General features: G+C 43.0%; 1 protein-coding gene across 2 annotated transcripts; it reads right to left on the bottom strand.

Moving 5' to 3' along the window:
* Positions 1–4: 4 nt before the first annotated feature.
* LOC117142596 (dedicator of cytokinesis protein 1) lies at positions 5–19,837 on the bottom strand. Of its 2 annotated transcripts, XM_033306671.1 has the most exons (15): positions 19,232–19,837; positions 11,623–11,734; positions 9,424–9,580; positions 9,091–9,360; positions 7,444–8,746; positions 7,093–7,381; positions 6,672–7,022; positions 6,433–6,607; positions 5,189–5,302; positions 2,191–4,589; positions 2,042–2,128; positions 1,735–1,825; positions 1,505–1,675; positions 1,298–1,442; positions 5–1,235 (listed from the first exon to the last, which is right to left on the bottom strand). In XM_033306671.1, the coding sequence occupies exons 1-15, from the start codon at positions 19,278–19,280 to the stop codon at positions 922–924; spliced, it is 6,027 nt and encodes a 2,008-aa protein (XP_033162562.1). In that variant the 5' UTR covers positions 19,281–19,837; the 3' UTR covers positions 5–921. The 2 variants fall into 2 exon arrangements, with proteins under 2 accessions (XP_033162562.1, XP_033162563.1); XM_033306672.1 differs by lacking the exon at positions 5,189–5,302.
* Between the last annotated feature and the right edge of the window lie 179 nt (positions 19,838–20,016).

The following is a 20,016-nucleotide window of genomic DNA, read 5'->3' as shown; positions in this document are numbered from 1 at the left end:
ATTGTTTAATCTTTAAAATGTAATTTCCAGACTCAGCTATAAAGAATCGTAGATATTACATGCTTACTTGTATTTTATTATTGCTTAATCTTTGGCCGATACACAGATCGAAAATTACACAGAATCCAGTTAAAACATAATTAAACAGTGATTTTGGCAAAAATTAAATATTCAAACTTTTGTTTAAATAATTGTGCGCTATGGTTTCAGTGCAAGTTGTTCATACATATAATATTCTTAACGAATAAATCTCAATATTTAGTTGCTCTACTTTATGGCTATACGGAATCGTATAAAAACAGTGTAAATAGTTATGCTTTCTTTAAAAAATTGTGTAAAATTGTAGCATACAAGAATTCGTTTTACATTAATATTTCGTAATTGACCCGTTAGTAAATTTGTGCTAAAACCACGTGGCTCGTTCGTAAAATCGAAGATATGGTTGCTATTGCATAAAGACTGTGGCACTTGTTTGCATAAGAGACGTACAACGATTTTCGACAACATTACATAGCCTACATCTAATCGTAGATATCTAAAGTACAACATATATGTGTACAACATTAATTAGTACTTGTGGAAGACAAGCATTTGGGTTCGTTCGAAAACAAATTACACGACAAAAACCTTAACTAAACACAAATGACATGTTCAACATAATATCATTTAAACGTAATTAAACACCTAAACATAGTTATCGGAAATCTGAATTTTACATTCTAATGCGATCGTTTTTAAGACACTTGATTTGGTAGGCGGTCAAAGGTTGAGGCAAAGGTCGTTGCTGATTTTCTGGCTGTGGATACAGGCTCGTTTGCCGGCTATACATGTAGTAACAGGAATATTTGGCACTCGACAACGTTTGAACATATATGGCGCTGCACTGGAAGCTTCTGGGGTTCAAAGATGCCCCTCGCTACCCTATGGAATGTGTTTGCTGTGGCGCGATGGCTTCGGTGGCGGCGTCGGCGGACGCGGTTTGTTTCCATCGATGGCACCCACCAAACTGAAGTTCGTGGTCTCCAAATACTCGTACGTGGTATTGGTAATACTGGTCTTCGTCAGGGTTGAGGTGGTGCTCATGCTGCTGGTGTTGCTAATAGTGCTGAGCATAGCATAACCATTCGGCGTCCAATCCATGTTTTGCGACAGGCTGGTAAAATCCGTTGAGTCGCGTGCCTTGGCGGGCAATGGCGGAGGTCGAATGTCCTCCTCTGAAGTGGAATCGGTGGTTTCTGTGGCGGAATTTATATTAAAGTATGTAGCTAATAACAAATTAATTGTAGCCATCACTTACCAACAGAGTTGCGGTTGCTGCTTTCCGATAGGGAGCGCGTGTCAGGGAAATTCTTGATACTGGCCGTTGGCGTAGCGATGCTGGCAGGACGAGAGAGTCGACGTTCCTTCTCCATTTCCGAACGCAGAGGTCGCTTGGGGGTTAGCTGTTAAATATCAATCGCAGGGATTAGATAAAGATGAGGAGATGAATTTAATTAAAATTTACCTCCTCTGTCAGGACATGAGGATCTGGCGTCTTTGGACCACTTAGAGAACTATTTGATGTGCTCGCTAGCGAGGCTATGGATGTGTTGATCTCCTTCTCCGGCGTCGATGTTATAGTGGACAATGGCGGTGTGTACCACTGGCAGCTGGACAGGCTATGGGCTTCACGCTCCTGTGGTTTTAAATCGTTTTTAGAATATGTTTAATGTCCAGCTAGCACACACTGCTTACCTTCACCTTTCCATCCTTGTTTCTTCGCTTACTCGGAGTCTTGTCCTTGCTCTTGTTGCTCTTGATGCTCGGCGAGTGTCCCAAACTGGGCCTGGACATGTTGGCATAGCAAAGTAAGCGTAGACGATAAGCAACAGAACGTAAATAATTAAACAGAACGAAAGAAAATGCAATTTAAAAATGAAACCAAATCAAAATAATGTTAGAGTCTCAAACTAAAGCCAGCGGTTAGCATGAAGAAAGAGTTAAAAAGAGTTTTGGTTAGGACAAGCATTCCAAACAACTCCAAATCATCAAAAGCACTCACCTTGTGTTGAAACTTAGGCCGGAAAATGGGTTTTTAATAGAATTGGTCTGTGGACGCGGCAGAAACGTTGACTTTGACAGGCCGCTGCTACAATTGGGAATACGAGGGGAATTAGTCAGCACAATCATCAAGAGATTATCAAAACTTACTCTGAAGATCCCATGCTGGTTTCGGAGTGTCGGTTGTTGCTGCCATCGAAAAGCGGAGGCAGAAAGGAGTTTGGACGTCGCATCACCACCGAATCTCGTTCGATTTTGAGGTCGCAGGACTTGCGGCCATAGCGCGACTCCACATGCTGCTGCATGTCGGCGAAGCAGCGTTCCAGGTGTTCCTGCAGTGCTTTCAGACTGTCTGGTGCCCGCAAGCGATGAAGTTGAATTGCTAAATCGAGCAGTGGAATCTGGTTGGCAATCAGTTCTTTGAGCTCTTCTACCAACTCCTTGTCGTCCGGATTCTGCTCCAAGTAGTCCTCGGTGAGGAAGGCTTCCTCATACTTGGCAAAGCCACCCATTACAGCCGGATCCACAATGCCATTAAGTTTCATACTCAGCGGATTGATGTGCAAAGTTTCGTCGCTCTTGTGCAGGATGACCAGTTGTCGAATGTCACGGTTCGTGTCTTTCATAATTTCGACGGCCCGCTCTAGGGGAGAGATTTTAAAAGTATTGGTCTCAACGACGGGGAACCAGCGCAGAATACCCGGGAGAGGGTAGCTGATACGTAGCTCTGTGCGCTCCAGCCACAGATTTCGTACATCGTCCCTGTCGCCACCGTTCGTGCTGTCTCGGAAGGGACGTGAAAACTGAAACTTTTGCACGTTGTTGGCGGTGAAGTATTTGACGATTTCGTTGTTAATGATCTTATCGTTGAACTTGTTGAACGCCTGACCCATTATCGGCTCCACCTTGTTCACCTGTATGTACTGTCCATCACTGTTGGTGATGTCTTCGCCTGGAGCCTCCAGCGTTTGCATGAGCTCAGCCTGTGGATGCTGTACTAGCATCCGGGCGCAGAAGTCACTGTGCCGCTCGTACTCCTTGCCACGGAAGATGTAGACACGGTTCTGAAGAAACCGCGGGAATCCACGCCCGTAGAAGCACACGCGGAAATATTCGGAATTGTGGCGCAGCTCCTTGATGATCTTCTCATAGAACAATGCCATGCGATTCAGAAGTTCCGCCAGCTTGAGATAGTCGAAGATCTCCTCCTCGTACTGGCGGGCCAGCACCCTGCACATATCGATGGCGCACTCCCACTGCTTGCCCTTGTCGAAGTACTCCATGATCTCGAAGTAAAGAGCCTCCTTCAGTTGCCGGTGAGTTCGGCAGTTATTGTGCCGATAGCTGCGCAGTTGGTGCGACAGCTCCGTATCCGTCCATCGCAGCAGTTCTGTGTGCAGCTTAAGTGTGAACGCCGCCTCCGTGTAGTTCTCGAACTCCATGTGCAGAGCGCACAGTTTGTTGACATACCGGATGTACATCTCCTTGAGATCCACCTCCGAATAGAACTGCAATAGAGAGAAGGTGCAAGCCATGCGATTCTCCTTGCTCTCATCTTGGATTATAAAGCGGTACTCCAACAACTTGTCCATCAGCCGGGTTACCATCTGCACAAAGGCAGTGCCATCCACGTTAAGAGTGTTGTGAGCAGCGCACCGCTCTAGCATAATTGTCTCGAACAGATGCTTGTACTCGGCGTCGCCTTTACCAGCTCCAATCAGGATGTCCAACTTCTCAATCATCGCTGTCTTGAAGTCGGAAAAGTTACCCTTGTGGTGGGCATTGTTGAATTTGGTGTCGCCGTAACTTTCGTGCTCCAAGCGCGAGCTGTAGTACTCGCACTGCATCATGTCGAAGAAGATGGGAATGGTCTCCTGGCGCAGCTCCTTCTCCGGTATCATGCTCATTTCCAGTATTGGCTCCACCAACTGCGGCACAAACTTGGGTTTGTGCTGCCCCAGCTGGAACCACATCTTCCTGATCTCCATGGCCGTATCCTTGCGGATGTCACGATATCTTGCGAACACAATTTGCCGTTTGTTATCGTTGAAGTCATTCAATTGCAGCGGGGATTGCACCAGAAAGGCAATAGAGCACTGGAAGAAGTTCGACCAGATCTGCTTCTCGAACGGGCACAAAAAGTAGTCCGTAATGACCACGGTGAGGTGCTTCAGAGCACCAAGGATCACAGTATTCTGGTGCATAATCATGTCCATCCAGTCCCGCGGAAACACTGCTTTCTGGTGCGGAGACACCAGCTCCTCAAATACCAGAAGGATCTCTATGACAAAGTGTTTCAACTCGCCGCGCTGGTGCAAGTCCCTCACGAAGTACTCGTAGTGCTGGGCGTCCATGCGCTGCAGTATACCCAGCATAATGGCAAAGAATTTGCCCACCAATCCCGTGTCCCTGTCCAGGGCGTGAGCTGCCTTCATTACGGTGCGAAACAGGATGATCATAATGTCCCGAATGTCATTGTGCGTGGAACCCACATCCGATCGGAACAGAAGTTTCAGTATGTTGTTCATGATGTTGATGCACTCGGCAATCTAACGATGAAAGGTGATATATTAAATTTAAGCCAAATTATTATTTTCAATCCAAGCAATTTGGGAATGCATTTCGAAAATTCATATAAGATTTGTTTCATTACCAAATTGCCAAAGATTGGAAATATTAATAGGTAATAGGTATCTATTTATTTCTTGAGCTATCAGAGATCCATTGACTATCTGATTGGGTTTCACGGGAAAAAGTTAACGTTAGTGTTCAATTAAATATAAATTAACATTGCAGATTAAAAAAAAACACGAAACCATAGAACATTGCATTGCAAAAAGCTGGAACAACTTAAGCCTAACTTAGCGGTTGTCGATGGCGGGAAAACCAAGTAGCTGGAAAAATCGGCCCATGATTGTCTAGCCATCGACAGCGTGAAGCCTGGAAAGCCAATTGCACGAAGTGGGCGCGGATAACCTGCCCATTTAGCTGCAAGCTTAACAGCGGTACATAATAAAGATCTTAGCAGGTACATCATAATAATACAAAACATTTGGGGTTACAAATCAAGGGATTGATGCTGATCACAGGAGGAACTGGAGCTGCTGATCTGACTGAGATTTGGAGATGAGAGACTTATTTCCTTTACCTTTTTGTTGGCAGTCGTATCACATGTATGCAGTTGGGATTTTTTCTGTCCGAGCACTTTGGCGGCTTTCGAAAGATTCTTTTCTTGCTGCCAGATATCGGTTTTCGAGTCTCCCTAGTTTTTTGTACAAGGCAATTGCGGTGGCAACGACAGAGAAACGATAACAACACATCGGTTGGGTAGTGCGTGAATAAAGATTCGATTTGATTTTTGAAATATTGTACGAAAAACATATAATGATTGTGGAATTAGAGAAGAGTTACAGACAGATAGGTATAGCTGAATAATTGGGTGCCAGTGAGGAGAGATCGCACATTCATATTTGGGTGGGTGTGTTCAGTGTGTGTTTCGGTGTGTGTTTCGAGGTGTGTTTATAGTTAACTATTCCCAGGTGGTTGATGTGGTTTGTTGTATGGTGCTTTGATGAGCTGCCAAATGCAAATTGCTTTCTAACTATGACGATGACGGGTGTTCGGGTGCAGTACTAATGGCCAAACTAAACACTTACATGAGTTCGCTACGCCCCATGGTAGATACAAGGGAAATCTCACTATAGACACACACAGAAAGATCGCTAACTAACACGGATCTATCGTGGAAATAACATTTCTATTTCACTACGTTGTACAATCTGTTTATGGTGCTTAGCACTAGGATATGGACGAACATTGATCTATGACTAGGACACAAGACACATAACAACAGTTGGCAACAAATCGTTCAAGTTGCCAAATCACATGCTAACGTTCTTAAAATAAAAAGCAAATGCAACATGCTTAACACTAAGTAAACATAGCTTGCAAAGATTACGTTCTTAACTAATTTCTAAATAACTCGAACTGGAACTGAGCAAAATTAAGACAAATCACATGTCAAGGATAAAATATTGCTTACAGCAGATTGACCAAGTGTTTAATAGCCTCAATTATTATGAATGCCAGCAATGGAATTGTATTTATTCATTAAATGGTTTGAACTAATTAAAGGTTAAAGGCATCGCCGATGGATGATCTTTATTTTATAAATAGTTTTATAAAGCAATTATGAGAGGAAAAGTATTTTAAAAGATTGATTTTAGTTAGTTACTTGACTTGATCATGTGTTGAGTTATGTTTTAATTTTGCGTCTTGTCGGTGCATTCACAAGACAAATTTCAAGGACGATGCATTGGATTAAGAACAAAATGCAGTTCCCAAATGATAAATTAGTGGCACACGCAATGTAGTTATTGCTCAAGCACATACCTCCTCCTTGCTCTCGAGGTGATCCTTGATGTGTTTGCAGAACACAGGCAGTAGGATGGCCCGACACTTGGGCAACGTAAACAGTTTTGTCTCCACAAAATCTTTGATGCATCCCATCTTAGACTGGGTAAGACGTCGCGGCGGGAATTTCTCAAGGATTTCCACAATGGATACGCTGTTAACAGTAATCATTACTAATAAGTTTCGAAAGTTAATTAAATTTATGTGGTTCAACATACCTTAGGCGCACTTGATCAAAGACCTGCATCAGATCTGTGGCGATGATGTGCAGATTCTTGAGCAGCGCTCCCTCCGATTTAAGCAGATTGCTCGGACAGCCAATCATGTCGATGAACATGCGAAGAAGCTCCTGCAGCCGGGTGGCAAAGTCCACATAGTCTGTGTTGCAGTTCATCTCAGCGTAGAGCACACGCGATCGAATCACGAACTTCATCACATAGTGAAGGTAACGAGTCGTCTTGTACAGGCGGCGCACCTCAGCGCTCTCCTCCAGATCATTGCCATCAGCAGACTTTTCTTTTGGTGAAATCGCTTCACTAATATTCTTCTGCAGCACATCCATCAATTTGCTAGTTAATCGAAAAAACCACATTAGAAACATTTTATCAGTGGTTGAATCACCAAATAAATATAACTTACGTGTAGGCAAGTGTAAACGAGAAGCTTTCATTAATGTACACATCGAGAACAGTGAGAAAGTGTTGGTACTTGAGATCGGACACCGTTTCAATCAAATGTATAATGCTCATGAATACGAGCTGGTCATATTTCTCAGGATGATCATTCTCCACCAGTATATTGAACAAGGCATCGAGTATGTCCTGCAGGAACTTCACCACCTCCTCACCGGGCACTGTGGACAAGGCGTTTAGCGACTGTTCCAGCGTCTCCTTGTGCGCGGACCAATTCAGAAGTCCCAGCAAGCTCACTGTAAGAAAATACAATATTTAAGATGATTTTTAAGTATTTAATTATAAGATCCCTGCTTACCGCTCTGCGTGAGCTTGGTGCTGCACAGGTTAACCCCAATGGATAGCTGATCTTTTGGCAAGAGAGTGAGTCCACCGATAGAAGGCTTTGCACCTTGCAGCTCTGCAACCGTAGCTGGAAGCTCTAAATAACAATTGGCTACCGTTTTGTCGTACTTTTTGTGATCGATTTTGTAAACGGCCAGGATATGTTGACCCTGCGTGATGGTTGTCCCGTTGGCCTGCATTAGACGCAAATACGCGAGGCCGAAGGGCTTCTCAGTTCGATCCTTCTGTTCATTACTGCTACGATGTTTGAGCACAAAGCGCAGATGGCAATGCTTAAAGTCTTCAATTGGCACGTGGATCTTGAAGGTCTCCTGCCACTTGGGCTTGTCATCGTGGTAGTATACAACCGATTTGTACTCATCAATGGGTTGATGTCCAGCTCCGATGCTCAGCACACCGGGCATAAGGTATCCCTGCTCATTGGCCACACACACCGACACCTCAACGTTCTTCTCCGAGGTCTTGGCAATGCGTGCGAATTCTCCACTGCAGATCGTGAGGTACAAATCATTACGCACATCGCCAGGCAATATGACCTCTGGAAATCCCATTTTCCGGGCAACCGGCACATTTGTGTGCATCAAGCGTGGAAATTCTTCCTTTATCTGCTTGATATCGCCCCGAAGCACCTCGATGGTTACAGCCATCTTGGAGTCAATCTTGCCGATATCCTTATTCGCGATTAGCTTCCGCAGCGTTCCGTCCAGCGTTTCCTTTTCGCACATGATGAAGGGCAGGTCTATGTTGCCTCGAAAGTCGTCCGACTTATTGATGAAGGGCGTGAGGTCCTTGCAGGCTACACCAAACGGACGTCGAATGATGTATTCGCCATTGCTGCTGGACGATCCACTGGAGCTCACGGATAGCTGGGAGGCCTTGCGGCTGGAGGCGTTCAGCATACTGTTGGCAATGCTCATGCTGGTCCGTTTCGACTCGGCAGAATCCTTAAACTCCATAGAACCGATTCGGATGGCATAGCACACGAGGTACATTTTGGCAATAGCCAGGTCGCTTTTACTGAGATCCGTGAACAGCACGCGGTTGTTGTCGATCTGGTCAATATCACGCGCGATACCTGTCCGTGACCACTTGACCACATAGTTCTCGCTGATGGGTTTGTGCGTTTCGCCGTCGAAAAGCGTGAAGAGCAGGTCAGAGTCCTCCTGGAACTTGCAAACGAAGGCGTTCACGTGTAGCAGGATGTTGTGCGAGTACTTGTTGGGTGTTCTAGTAGTTCCCCGCTCGCTTGACAGCCGCTAATGGTTGGATAAAAAGAATTAGGATTAGTTAAAGCATGGGTCTTCACTATACATATACGAATTAATGAGTCAAATCTCTCATGAATCATAATTCGTCAAAATAAACTTTTTCACTTTAAACTTTTTCAGCAAGTGCATAGTGCACGTGACACATTTGATGAAATATGAATAATATAAAAGATGAAAGTATAGTTTTAACTGAACTATTATTTTAGCACATACTTAATTTATAATCGTTATAATTATACCATATGTACGCAAATATCAAAAAGCGAATATCATTTATACAATTTGTTTATGACTCGAACTTGAATTTTCCCGCTGCACTTTTAGATACTCACATTGGCCTTGTCGATGCGCTGAACAGCGTGCATATGTTGCTCGTAGAGCTCGGTGGTGCAGATGGCATTGGTGTCCAAGATGTCTCCGCTCTCATCGCGCACCACCATGTCCAGGCCGAGGAGCTTGTTGCCAGTATCGATCTGATTGGTGGCCAGCAGCTTCACCTTTCGCACCTCGTCCAATGGCAGGTTTCCGGAGATCAAAGCCGCCCTATTATTATTTAATTCGTTCATTTTTCGTCGAATTTTGGGAAAGCTGGGATTTGTGGTCTAAAATTGGAAGATATTGAGTTCAAATTGGGATTGTACTTGTGAATAACTGCACGAGCTTACCAGAAAGTAATCCTTGGCTATGGAGCCCCACTCGAGAAGAACTTTAGTGATCTCCTCGACAATATCCGTGCGCTGGATGCAGTACTCCCCATTCACGTTATTATATTCGCATAAGTGTATATAGCTCTTGGGAAATATGCCGCGTGTTTCCTTTGCTCTGAAAGAATACCGAAAATAAAGGAGGGGGAGTCATTAAAATGTGGCAAGCACATGGGATGCAACAGAAAAATACAAATTGCCACTCCGTGCTTCATAAACGCCACAGTACGAACTCGATTTGTGGTTCCCCCTATCTGTTCAGTGAAGAATAAAGCCTCAGAACGACTCTCCACTGTGGACACTTCATATTTACATATATGACACAATTCAACAGCCATTGCGACTGATGAATTACCCAACCCAAGCCAAGAGATAGGGGAACTTGAAGTTTTGAAAAGCGTGCACTTCGGAAATGAAAGTGACATGGATTCTTGGTAAACATAATAATCATATATGATATGTAGGTTTTTAAGAATATTTCCTAAATAATATCGTTTCAAAATAAAGTTCTCTGATTAAACTGCCTTGCCATTACTGGTCTAAAAAATATTCTAAAATATAATTTCCAGTGTGCGAGTCTGCAGAGGAAGTGCGCTCAAAGTGTGACACTGTCGGATGGAATGGAATGCTTTAATTTGGCTCAATTCGCCGCTTGACATGCGGGGTGGCCGCTTTAATTGCTCGAGGCATTCATCACTTATAGAATCAGCAGCCCACTTCCCCCACGTTCCCTACGCCCCTTCCTTTGCTGGGGTCCCTGAACCCCGGTCATAGTTCCACATCCACATCCACATCGATGTTTTTCGGATCAGGTGTCCCGCTCGCTGCGTAACCTTCAAATTGATTAACCATTTCCAATTGATTCCGCTGTTCAGACAGAGGCGTCGTAATTTTTTCGATATTTACGCTTTAAAATCGTGAGAAAATTCACAATTAAAATTGATATTTTTCTATAAACAGAAATAGCCATTTGATGATGGGCAGCCACTGAGCCGAAAGCAAACAGAAACCCGGACCAAAGAGGTTATCAGCATATCGGATAACGTCTCGCCTTGAATTTTTCTTTTTATTGCCGGGAGATGATAAACGCACAGTAGAGTGTGGGAAATGTTCTACGCAATTAAAGCAAATTAACGTCGCCCAAAACTGGATGCGAACTGGTTTCCATAGGCGAGCCCTACTGTGATCGGAGAATTCGTGCTTTTATTTATTTACTTTCTTTGCTGCCCGCTACCATTCGAGATGTCTGGCTCTTGGAATCTCTGGTTCCACTTGGGATGGGGTTGTTTGGGTCAGCAGAAATATGGAAAAGGTCAGCTCCGTCAATTCGGATGGTGTTCTTCTTGTTTTCCTCGTTTTTTTTTCATGATAAGACGTGGTCAGCCGTCAGGCAGATAAAACCCAGAGAGAGATACAAGAAGCATACGAAAATGAAACGCAAACCAAACAAACGGCAGCAAAAGGGTCAAACCCATGTATAAATATTGAATGGAGCAATGGAATGGGAAAAGAAAACTTTATCTCTTCATTGGACGGATGTGCCGGCATGCAACTTTGGCAGCCACATATGGTGGCATCTGTTTGGAGTAAAGGATGAAGGAGCGTTGGGCAAGAGCGCTGGCACAGATTTCCTCGGAATGCCCAGGCAGGCATCTTGAGCGGTAAACAAAGGTCGAGCCAAATGGGCGGCGCTTGTGTACCTGATTTACGATTGCTTCACTCTGAATGTGCCTGTGAAATATCTGTTTCAAGCATTTCCGCTTCTGAACTTTGCTGGTTGCTGGTTGCTGGCTGCTGTTTCTTCTGCCTTTCCGTCTGTCTGTCGATTGTCTGCCACTTTTTTGTCCGCTAATGTCTGGGATGTTTCCCCAACGCTCATGCATATGCATTAGACAAGACGAGATTGCAGTGAAAGTCGGGGGAAAAAGATCTAGCAGATTGTTTGATTAGGCAAGCTACACCGATCAAAATAATAGCAGTGCATACTTTACAAGAAAATTAATGAAGTCTAGTGATTTACAGGTTGTTTTCGCTATCTGTTACAAAGTGATTTTAGGATGGAAACATTTTTTAGTTAGTTAGTAAATCCACTTTTTAACAAATGTGTACAACTTTTTAAAGATTCCCTTAACATTTTGTTTAGTTTGCATAACTACTCACTTTTGTCTGTAGCCGTAGTACCAGTGGGTGGTCTCCTTAAGAATTATGACCGCATCACCCACATCCAGATTGAGGCGATGTGGCTTCGTCTCCTGGTCGAAATTGCACTTGGCTGAAAGGAAGATACATTTTAAACTTAGTATAAAATCAAATGCAATGGGAGCTTAGTCTAAAGCACCTTTTCCAGTTGTCAGCCGCTGCGAACTGAACGAAATCACAGCGAAATCAACGCGAAACAACGGGAGCGGAAGGTTATCAATTAGCCCATTCCATCGTGAGGGGGACGCGCTGATCATCGGAAACTGGGTTGTCGCTATCTGTGCACCCAAGCGGATGGGATATTTGATAAACCCTCGGACGCACCCCCGCCATCCACCAACGTCGTCCCACCGGAATCCCCTTCTTCTAAGCGCTTGTGCAACCCATCCATTTCATACGTGAGATCTAACATACAAATTGTATCTGGCTTTGGGCAACTTCCTCGAAACCCCACTGTCGATAAGACTTGGATGTCTGCCGGGAACTGCAAATGACGCACTTGCATTGTAAATGCTTACTGATATCGCACCAAGAAGTCGGAAATACAGCTTGGCATACCGGAATCTGCTGCTAGTGCTAAGATAAGTGGTCCATTTTTAAATAAGTCGCAAAACTAATAGATGTGACAAGAGGAACAGTATGCAAACTCTCTTGGTTTGATTTTACATTTTTTAAACAAATCGCTATAAGTTGAGGCAGGTTTGGAGCTCATGTATAACAGTCATAAATATTTCGCAAATGAGTAATTACAACACTGCTAGCGCAGCGTATAAAATTGTTTTAATATTTATCATATCAGCCTACAAAAACCCATTACATGCACTCCCCTAGGAGTAGTTGTGTTTTTGCTTCCCCGCACGAGACATAATGGGACATAACCATCGACGCCGACAAACTTCCTTCTTGCCTGATAGTGCAAGTTTGAGATATAAGCAACAGCGTACATATACTCGTATAACACATATAGTTGAGCACACACAAATGTGCATCCCCCAATAAAAAACCCTCGTACTCGTACTCGAGTCCCCATCGCCGCAGTCAAGCACAAAAGATACAAAATCCAAGTTGAGCCGACTTCGCGTGGCACGCTCCGGGTGGTGCTGTTATTGCTGTTGTTGCCGATGGTGGTGCTGATGACTGTGGTAATAGTGGTGCTGCGACTGGAACTGAGACCGGCGGTGGTGCCGATGGCGACTGCGTAACAGAAGGGGAGCAGTGGAGCCGTGGCGTCGGCGGAATGGGATACGGTCCAATGACCGATGCTCGCGATGTTCGCGCTGCCCGATCTCGATGGAAAGCATAACAAGCGAGAACGACCTCCACAGCACATTAAGAGCGACAGCGGCAGCAATTCGCAAAAGGTATTCAGTGCCGCTGCTGCTGTGCTCCAACAGCAGAGGGCAAATTAATAGGGCATTACTGCTGACGAACCCAAATATGGTTCATTCACATGACTGTTTACATATATAAGGCCAATTGGTTTGTAAAATCAAAAGAACGTGGGAATAGGTAATTGGTTCCAAGGATTCGCGTTTGAGTATATTGTACTATTTGACCAAATAGAATAGGCCAGTAATATATACATTTCCTGCTACCATTTCGACCACAAGTGTACTCTTCTACGTGTGAGATGGTTTTGTCTGTTACTTTTTTGCGCTTTGCATTTGATTTCGTCTGTCCAATTGCGTGGAAAGTTAACTTGGAGTGGGACTGGGTCAATTGCGGAAACCAGTTGAGCGAGCCTCTATAGAGAAGAGCTTTCCCAGCTGGGAAAGTTTCGTAAGAAGCGCGTAAATATAGATCTAAGCAATTAAAGACTTATCGAATTAATTGAGTTTATTATTAATATCCAATGCGCAGAGCGATTAAGCGGAATTCACTGCTTTCCACGTCTGGAAGCTATTTATGCCCAAGTAATATAAATACTCGGAAATGGCAATGAATCACCCGACGTCGACGCTGCGGTCAAGCAATCAGTCACAGGGAATGCCACACCTATAAAGAACCTGAACCCCTGCCCGAGTGGAGTTAGGTTGAGGGAGTTGAGTTCAAGAAAAACGATCAAAAACGTCATTAAATCGAGCCCATTTCCTTTCTTTCGGCTTGCCGATAAGCGAAACAAAGCCTATCCCAAGACCCTTTTTCCTTCACTGCTGCAGCAGCGCGACAAACTTGTTGACTAACGGAAACCAGCATAAATAATGAAATGCACAACTTGCTGGACTATAAATACAGAAAGATCGCAGCGCGGGGGAGTCACGGCTCAATGGCAGCGAGAAGGAAAAAGGGTTCGGACCAATATAGAAAACCGTCCAAATAGTCAGTCAGCACTCAACAGGCAGGCAGGTAGAACAAGCAAAGTATACTCGTACAATGAACTAGGTTTATTTTAGAAATGCACGGTGAAAAAATATTTTATATGCGATTCACGATCTGTTCATAAGGTAATATAAACATAACATATTCTTTTCTGATTGTGTTTTCAAATTGTTGTAAAAAGATTATCTGTTAGAAATTCCCTATCAAGATCACCCCCTTTTTGTTCCGTGTACAGCTCCAACGGATGCAGCTGCACCTGGAAAAGGGAGCTGCTGAAGTGCCCCCCAGCACGTGAACAAAGTGTGCCTTCTCCGCGTCCAACCAAAGACCCCTTTCGGTCTATAGTTTGCTTAAAGCTAGATAAAAAGCAAAAGCCAAAACAATAATAAATCGCAGTCCGTAAAGCAACGCGAATATATAAAATAAACCGCAGTTGAGGCGCTTCGTCATCAATTGGTGTCGAAGTTGGCGTCGTGACTGGTGACTGGACAGCATGGAAAAAAAAGAGAAACAATAAAAAACCAAAAAGTACAACAACGTGACAACCACAGTCACAACTTGGCTCATTTCAAAGTTTCTGGTTTAAATAGCACGCGGCTCAGAGAAGATTCTTTATTTCTATATATGATCATACTACATATATGCAAATTCTCTCCATACATTTAGGCATTATATTTTTTTCCTATATAGAAGCGGGTTTGTTTGACGCTCTCAAACGCTCGGTACGAGCTTTTATGAGCTAAGCCCCTAAAGCGTTTTCTATATATATATGTACATATATATATATTCTCCTTTATATATACAGACACGCTTTTAATTGCCCAAAGCGTCTGGGGAACTGTTTGGAGGGTTAATTCTAATGATATTCTCGCTGGTTAAGATGCTCCGGCATTGACTAATTACAAAGTGGAACAGAAGATCTCTGAAATGGGGAGAGGTGAGAATACTATGTTCAGTGTGTGTTCAGCAGATTGGGGGAGTGCACGATGGGAGTTCTATTGTTCACTTGGAATACATCCCAATGCAGTACAGATACATATATAGATAACATATATATGCGGCTAATTGAAGACGCTGGGAGGAATTTATAATTAGCTATTGTGAATTAATTACCTCGCATGAATTCCATAACAATCGCAACAAAATATCAATTACTAGTTTATACTGTTTATGTTTGTATATTTCTTAATTAAATAGACTAAGTGGAAATAAGTACACTCAAAATGAATGTGTGTATTATAAATTGTTAATCGAGTTCTCGGCAAACCTATCTTTATGTAAACCTATCTATTTCCAAAGAACTTTTGGGCTTGCCAAAAAGGAAGTATTCAACGGCATTCCTAAAATCGGATCCCCTACCATCTTGGACTCCTAGATAATATTTGATGGGACATAAAATCATAAAATTACTTGCGCAACCGCTGCGAGCGTCTTGCCCGTTGACAGTTACGGTTAATGTCGTTGCGGTCGTAAAAAGTATCCAGAAACAAATTAGAATTAGTAACCAAAAAGCAGAAGGAATGTTGATAAAAAAAAAGAGCGTTATTATTACGGAGCACGGCCATAAAAAATTGCGGAGCAACAAAAGACAAAAGAGGAAATGTAAACACAAACTTGACCCATTTGGGCCATCCAAGAAAATCACTTAAAAACAATCTACAATTGGTTTTATGACTCTTTGAACATGTGAGGTTAACTGCTGGGATAGAATAATGTTTCCTCAAAACAATCATATCAATATGGGACACTTTTTCTACTTAGAATTCTTTCAAAATAAATGAAACAGCATTCGTTTTAAAATAATGTATTATGGTTATTAAAGTTCGTAGAGCAATAGTTCTTAGAACTAGCGAAAAAAAAAATTTTATATAGATACATGCTATGAAAATCCAAAAATATAAGCAAAATATCTTTTCCTAAACAAAACGCTGCTCTGTTTATGTTTACAAAACATATTTTTAATGACTACCTGATGCGATTAAAAGTCGAAAACCTCCTGTGAAAAATATTTCAATGGAACCTGGTAACCTTTGTAACATTAGCTCACATTTCTCGAGCGGCTGAAACCAGTTTCCACTTACACCGGATGACGCACTGTGCCCCAATGATGCGGCCACCTCCCCCAGCCCCCTTTTCGCTGCCCCGCTCACTTTCCCTGATCGGATTCGATCCCCATAACTGCTCTTTGCGGCAGGCAATTTATGTTTAATTAAGCAATTTCCGAGAGCAATCGAAGATTGCAGTTGGTCAATTAGCATAGAAGGGAAACCAAAGATGCGACAATCTTCGACATTGGCAATCTTCGAAGCGGGGTGGAATGAATAGTTGCGACTTGGAATGGATGAAAGCGATTGAGTTTCCATTTTGATTGCGAAATGGAAAGTGGAGATTCGCTTGCCAAGGGGGAGTGTATTCTGATAGTGGAGGGTTCCTGGGGTGACGATCCAAGTGGAATCAGAATCACAAGTGGATGTGCGAGTCACTTGGGCGGTTGCTCAACTATCCGAAGTTGATGGAGGATGGTGCAAGTGTACATGTGTGAGGGTAAAGTCCGGGGATGAGTGTTCCCCGATCTGAGTCAGCAGCGCAAACAATTATGCAGCCGCCCCGGAGGAAGGGCATCTGCCACGCGATAAGACGAATCGGGGGACTCTTATTCGGTTGAGCAAAATTATCTTTGAAATTACAAAAGGCAGAGACATTAAAGATGGCATCCGATTACAGGGTTAGTTGCTAAGTTCTATATTTCGTTTATAAATAACACTTACAAAATCCTTCACTTTTCGAAACTAGTAGATACAATTTGATGGTAACCCTAGTTTATTAGGTTAGAAATATGAGCAGACCTTTTTTCGGCTCGCTTCCAAATTTGATTAAGTTTTCACTTGTTATGTGTGGAAATGGCCAAGGAAAAATGCTTTCCTTTGAAATTATGCAAATCAAAAGGCGTTTCATGCATCTTAAACTCCAACGAAGTGGAAAATTTTAATTAAATTGAGAAAACCCAGACTCTGAAATCAGAAACCAAATCAACTAGGCCCCTTCTATCCCATCCTCTCTGTATATATATTCTTTTGGCGTGGGTTTCCACTACACTTTTCACTACTCTCAGGCCTCATTAAGTTTTTCGTTTACTTTGTGAGCACTTCCCTTCATTTGATGTTGTTGTATTTATTATTAACGCGGTTGTTGTTTTTGCTATTCAAATTTAAATGTAGAATGCATCTGCGTGGAGTGGGTAAATAAAACCGAGTGTCTGGGTGGAAATGGGGAGCCCTGCAGGTGCACACCAACTAGAGGCAATGAACAGTGGAGTAGTGCAGCAATGAAGTGAAGATGTCGCCGCAGGCAAACTTTTAACTTGGTCGACAGACAAATCATCAAATGCAGATGCGGCACAGTGGGATAATTAAAATAACTAAGTGGTCGTTTTGGAGTAAGACACTTAATAATAAAATTATGCTAGTTTATACTAGTTACCTAAATATATGGCTTTGTTAATTGTAAATTTAAAAAGTCTCGTTGATGAATAGAAAATATCGTTTATGCGTAAACATGCCTTCATTTTGTGGCTATTTGCTTGCTTAACTTTTATATATATTTCAGTTGAATTACAGGAATCATCCCACTGTGCATGGCGGTGAGTGAGCAGGGAGATGCAGCATTCCATTTCACAGGAGAGAGTGAGAACAGCATAAAAATATGTATGTATGCACCAGATCTTTTATATGCGAGTGAGTGTGCTCCAACTACTGCTATGCAGGAGGCCGAGGACTTAACTTTAACTCGCTCACTCACTCGCACTTCAACGGAATTCAATTCAGCTGAGTGCCACCCACAAGCACAGGCACACATCGATAAACGATAACTTGAATGGGGCCCATAAAGTGATAAAGCGATTACTCAATGGCTATTGCCTTCGAGAAACTAAAATATTTCAAAAAATAATACGCAAAATGGATGAGCTGCCAAGCAAATCTTTTGGTTTAACAATTTTTACGAAATGTGGGGCAGCCGGCTGTTTGCTTAGAATTTGAAAATTGAAGCGAACAAAAGGTATGCAAACAGAATGGAAAACAGCGATAAGACAAGAATACATCAAACTTCTATTGATAAGGAGTTTCTTTTGAATTCCGTATATGCTGTAAGTCGTTTTCGCATTACAAAGGCCAAATTCGCCACTCAATGCCAACGACTAACTTATCTGCCGCCCCATATTCCAAATATTATCGCGCTTAATTACATTATACCACCAACCACCACTCACCACCCACTACCCCCGTCCACCTGGCCACGCCCCAATGGTACTATCAGATACGCGTACTCGCAGCGATTTCGACAGCTAGTAAACGCGCAAACACAAAAAAGGGCAGAGGCAGAGGCAAACATGTGTAAATAACAAGTGCAAACACACCGGCAAGCTCCATTCGAGTGTTAACGAATGAGATTCCCAGTTCCACTCGATCTACCTGGACTAGAGGTACCTGTACTTTATGTACCTGTCGTATCTATTGATCAGCGGTGAAAAGGTCAACAAAGCGGGAGCCATAAAAAATTCACACGCATTCGAAGCGGGTCGCGATTAGATATTTCATGGTCACTGCCATTGAATTGGGATTTGTCTCACAGTGTACACAGAAAATAAACATTTCTACAGTCCGTTTGATGCACCTTGCCTTGGGGTTACAAAGACCTGGTTTCAAGTCCCACACCCACACCCAAATGTTGTAGTACTTCAGATTTTAATTTATTTAAAATTACATAAATTGGATAAAATTTCTTTATGTGTACCAGGCCTTTTTTCTGGCAGTGTGTTGCAGTTGCACGTGAGAGAGAGACAGTGTGAAAAGCGAGAGAGACAGTAGAAAACAGGTTTTAGTTTCAAGAGCAAATCTCAGAATTTTATGCTAGTGTTGACTGAGCAGGATGAAATGAAAAGAAAAACGAAACAACACAGTGAGAGCGGGAAAGGAGGGAAAGGGATGATCAACAGCAGCCGAGTGAGCGTGTGCAAGCGAGAAGGTGCAACAAGTTTTACCGTAGCAACGCAGCAGGAGGCACACACATGCGGTAAAATGAGAGAGAGTTAGAGAGAGAGGTGGGGGTGGAGATGAGGTGTGCTCTGGAAAGGAGCGCCCAACAGTTCATAAACTTTTCCTTTATTGTTGTTTACAAAGCACTTTGTTTAAACATTCCTGACTAGCTATATTCTACCTAATTTATCGGCTGAATTGCCGCATTGCCAACTTACCAATGCCGAATTCTGCCTGCTTGGCATTGCAATCGCTCCACACACTCATCTTGAAGGCTTTTCTTCTCGTTGATGTTGCTTCTACTAGTGTTGTTGCTGATATTGTTGCTTTTGCGCCGACTTTTACCACCAACACGGCGACAAACGATCGCTACTCACACATGCAAAGCGATGGACTTTCGTTTGCGAAAATAAAAACAACAAGACATTAAATTAGGCAACGGCAAAAGAGCAACACGTAGTTGAAATTTTGATTTCGTTTTCACAATGCCGCCAACACAAGCATTTCGCCTCCGATTCCGCTACAGATTTCGACGAAAAGCACACCGGTTGGACAATTGCAACCAATCGTCATAAATAATTATTGCACAAAAACTAGCATTCCGCACAAATTGTCGCTCCGCTAATGCATTTTGCGCCGTTTTTCGCTCGTTTTGTTCTCGACTTGGATTTGGGCTGGGAGTTGGCCGCTGCCGCTCAGCTAATTATCACATGTACACGCACTCAAACGCACACACACTCGTGTGTGACAGTTGCCAATTAATCAAATAATCGCTCTCACAAAACAACCCGCGCGTTTCAACTGTTTGTTGTGAATGAGCGTACTCGGTGCCCAGAAGTACCGTACTGTTCCCAATCGAAAATATCAAATACATAGTAGAATGGCGTGTTCACACTATTGATGTCAAATGGTATTTCACTTGGTTCGCAGTACGGTCACATAAAAATGTGAAAATCGAGCTTACCTACAAAATACAAGAAACCAAAGCTATAAAATACATTTT

The sequence above is a fragment of the Drosophila mauritiana genome, chromosome 3R (genome assembly GCF_004382145.1).
Source record: "Drosophila mauritiana strain mau12 chromosome 3R, ASM438214v1, whole genome shotgun sequence".
Taxonomy (NCBI): Eukaryota; Metazoa; Arthropoda; class Insecta; order Diptera; family Drosophilidae; genus Drosophila; species Drosophila mauritiana.
Note: the sequence above shows the minus strand (reverse complement) of the source record. Positions and strands in the feature narration are given on the sequence as shown.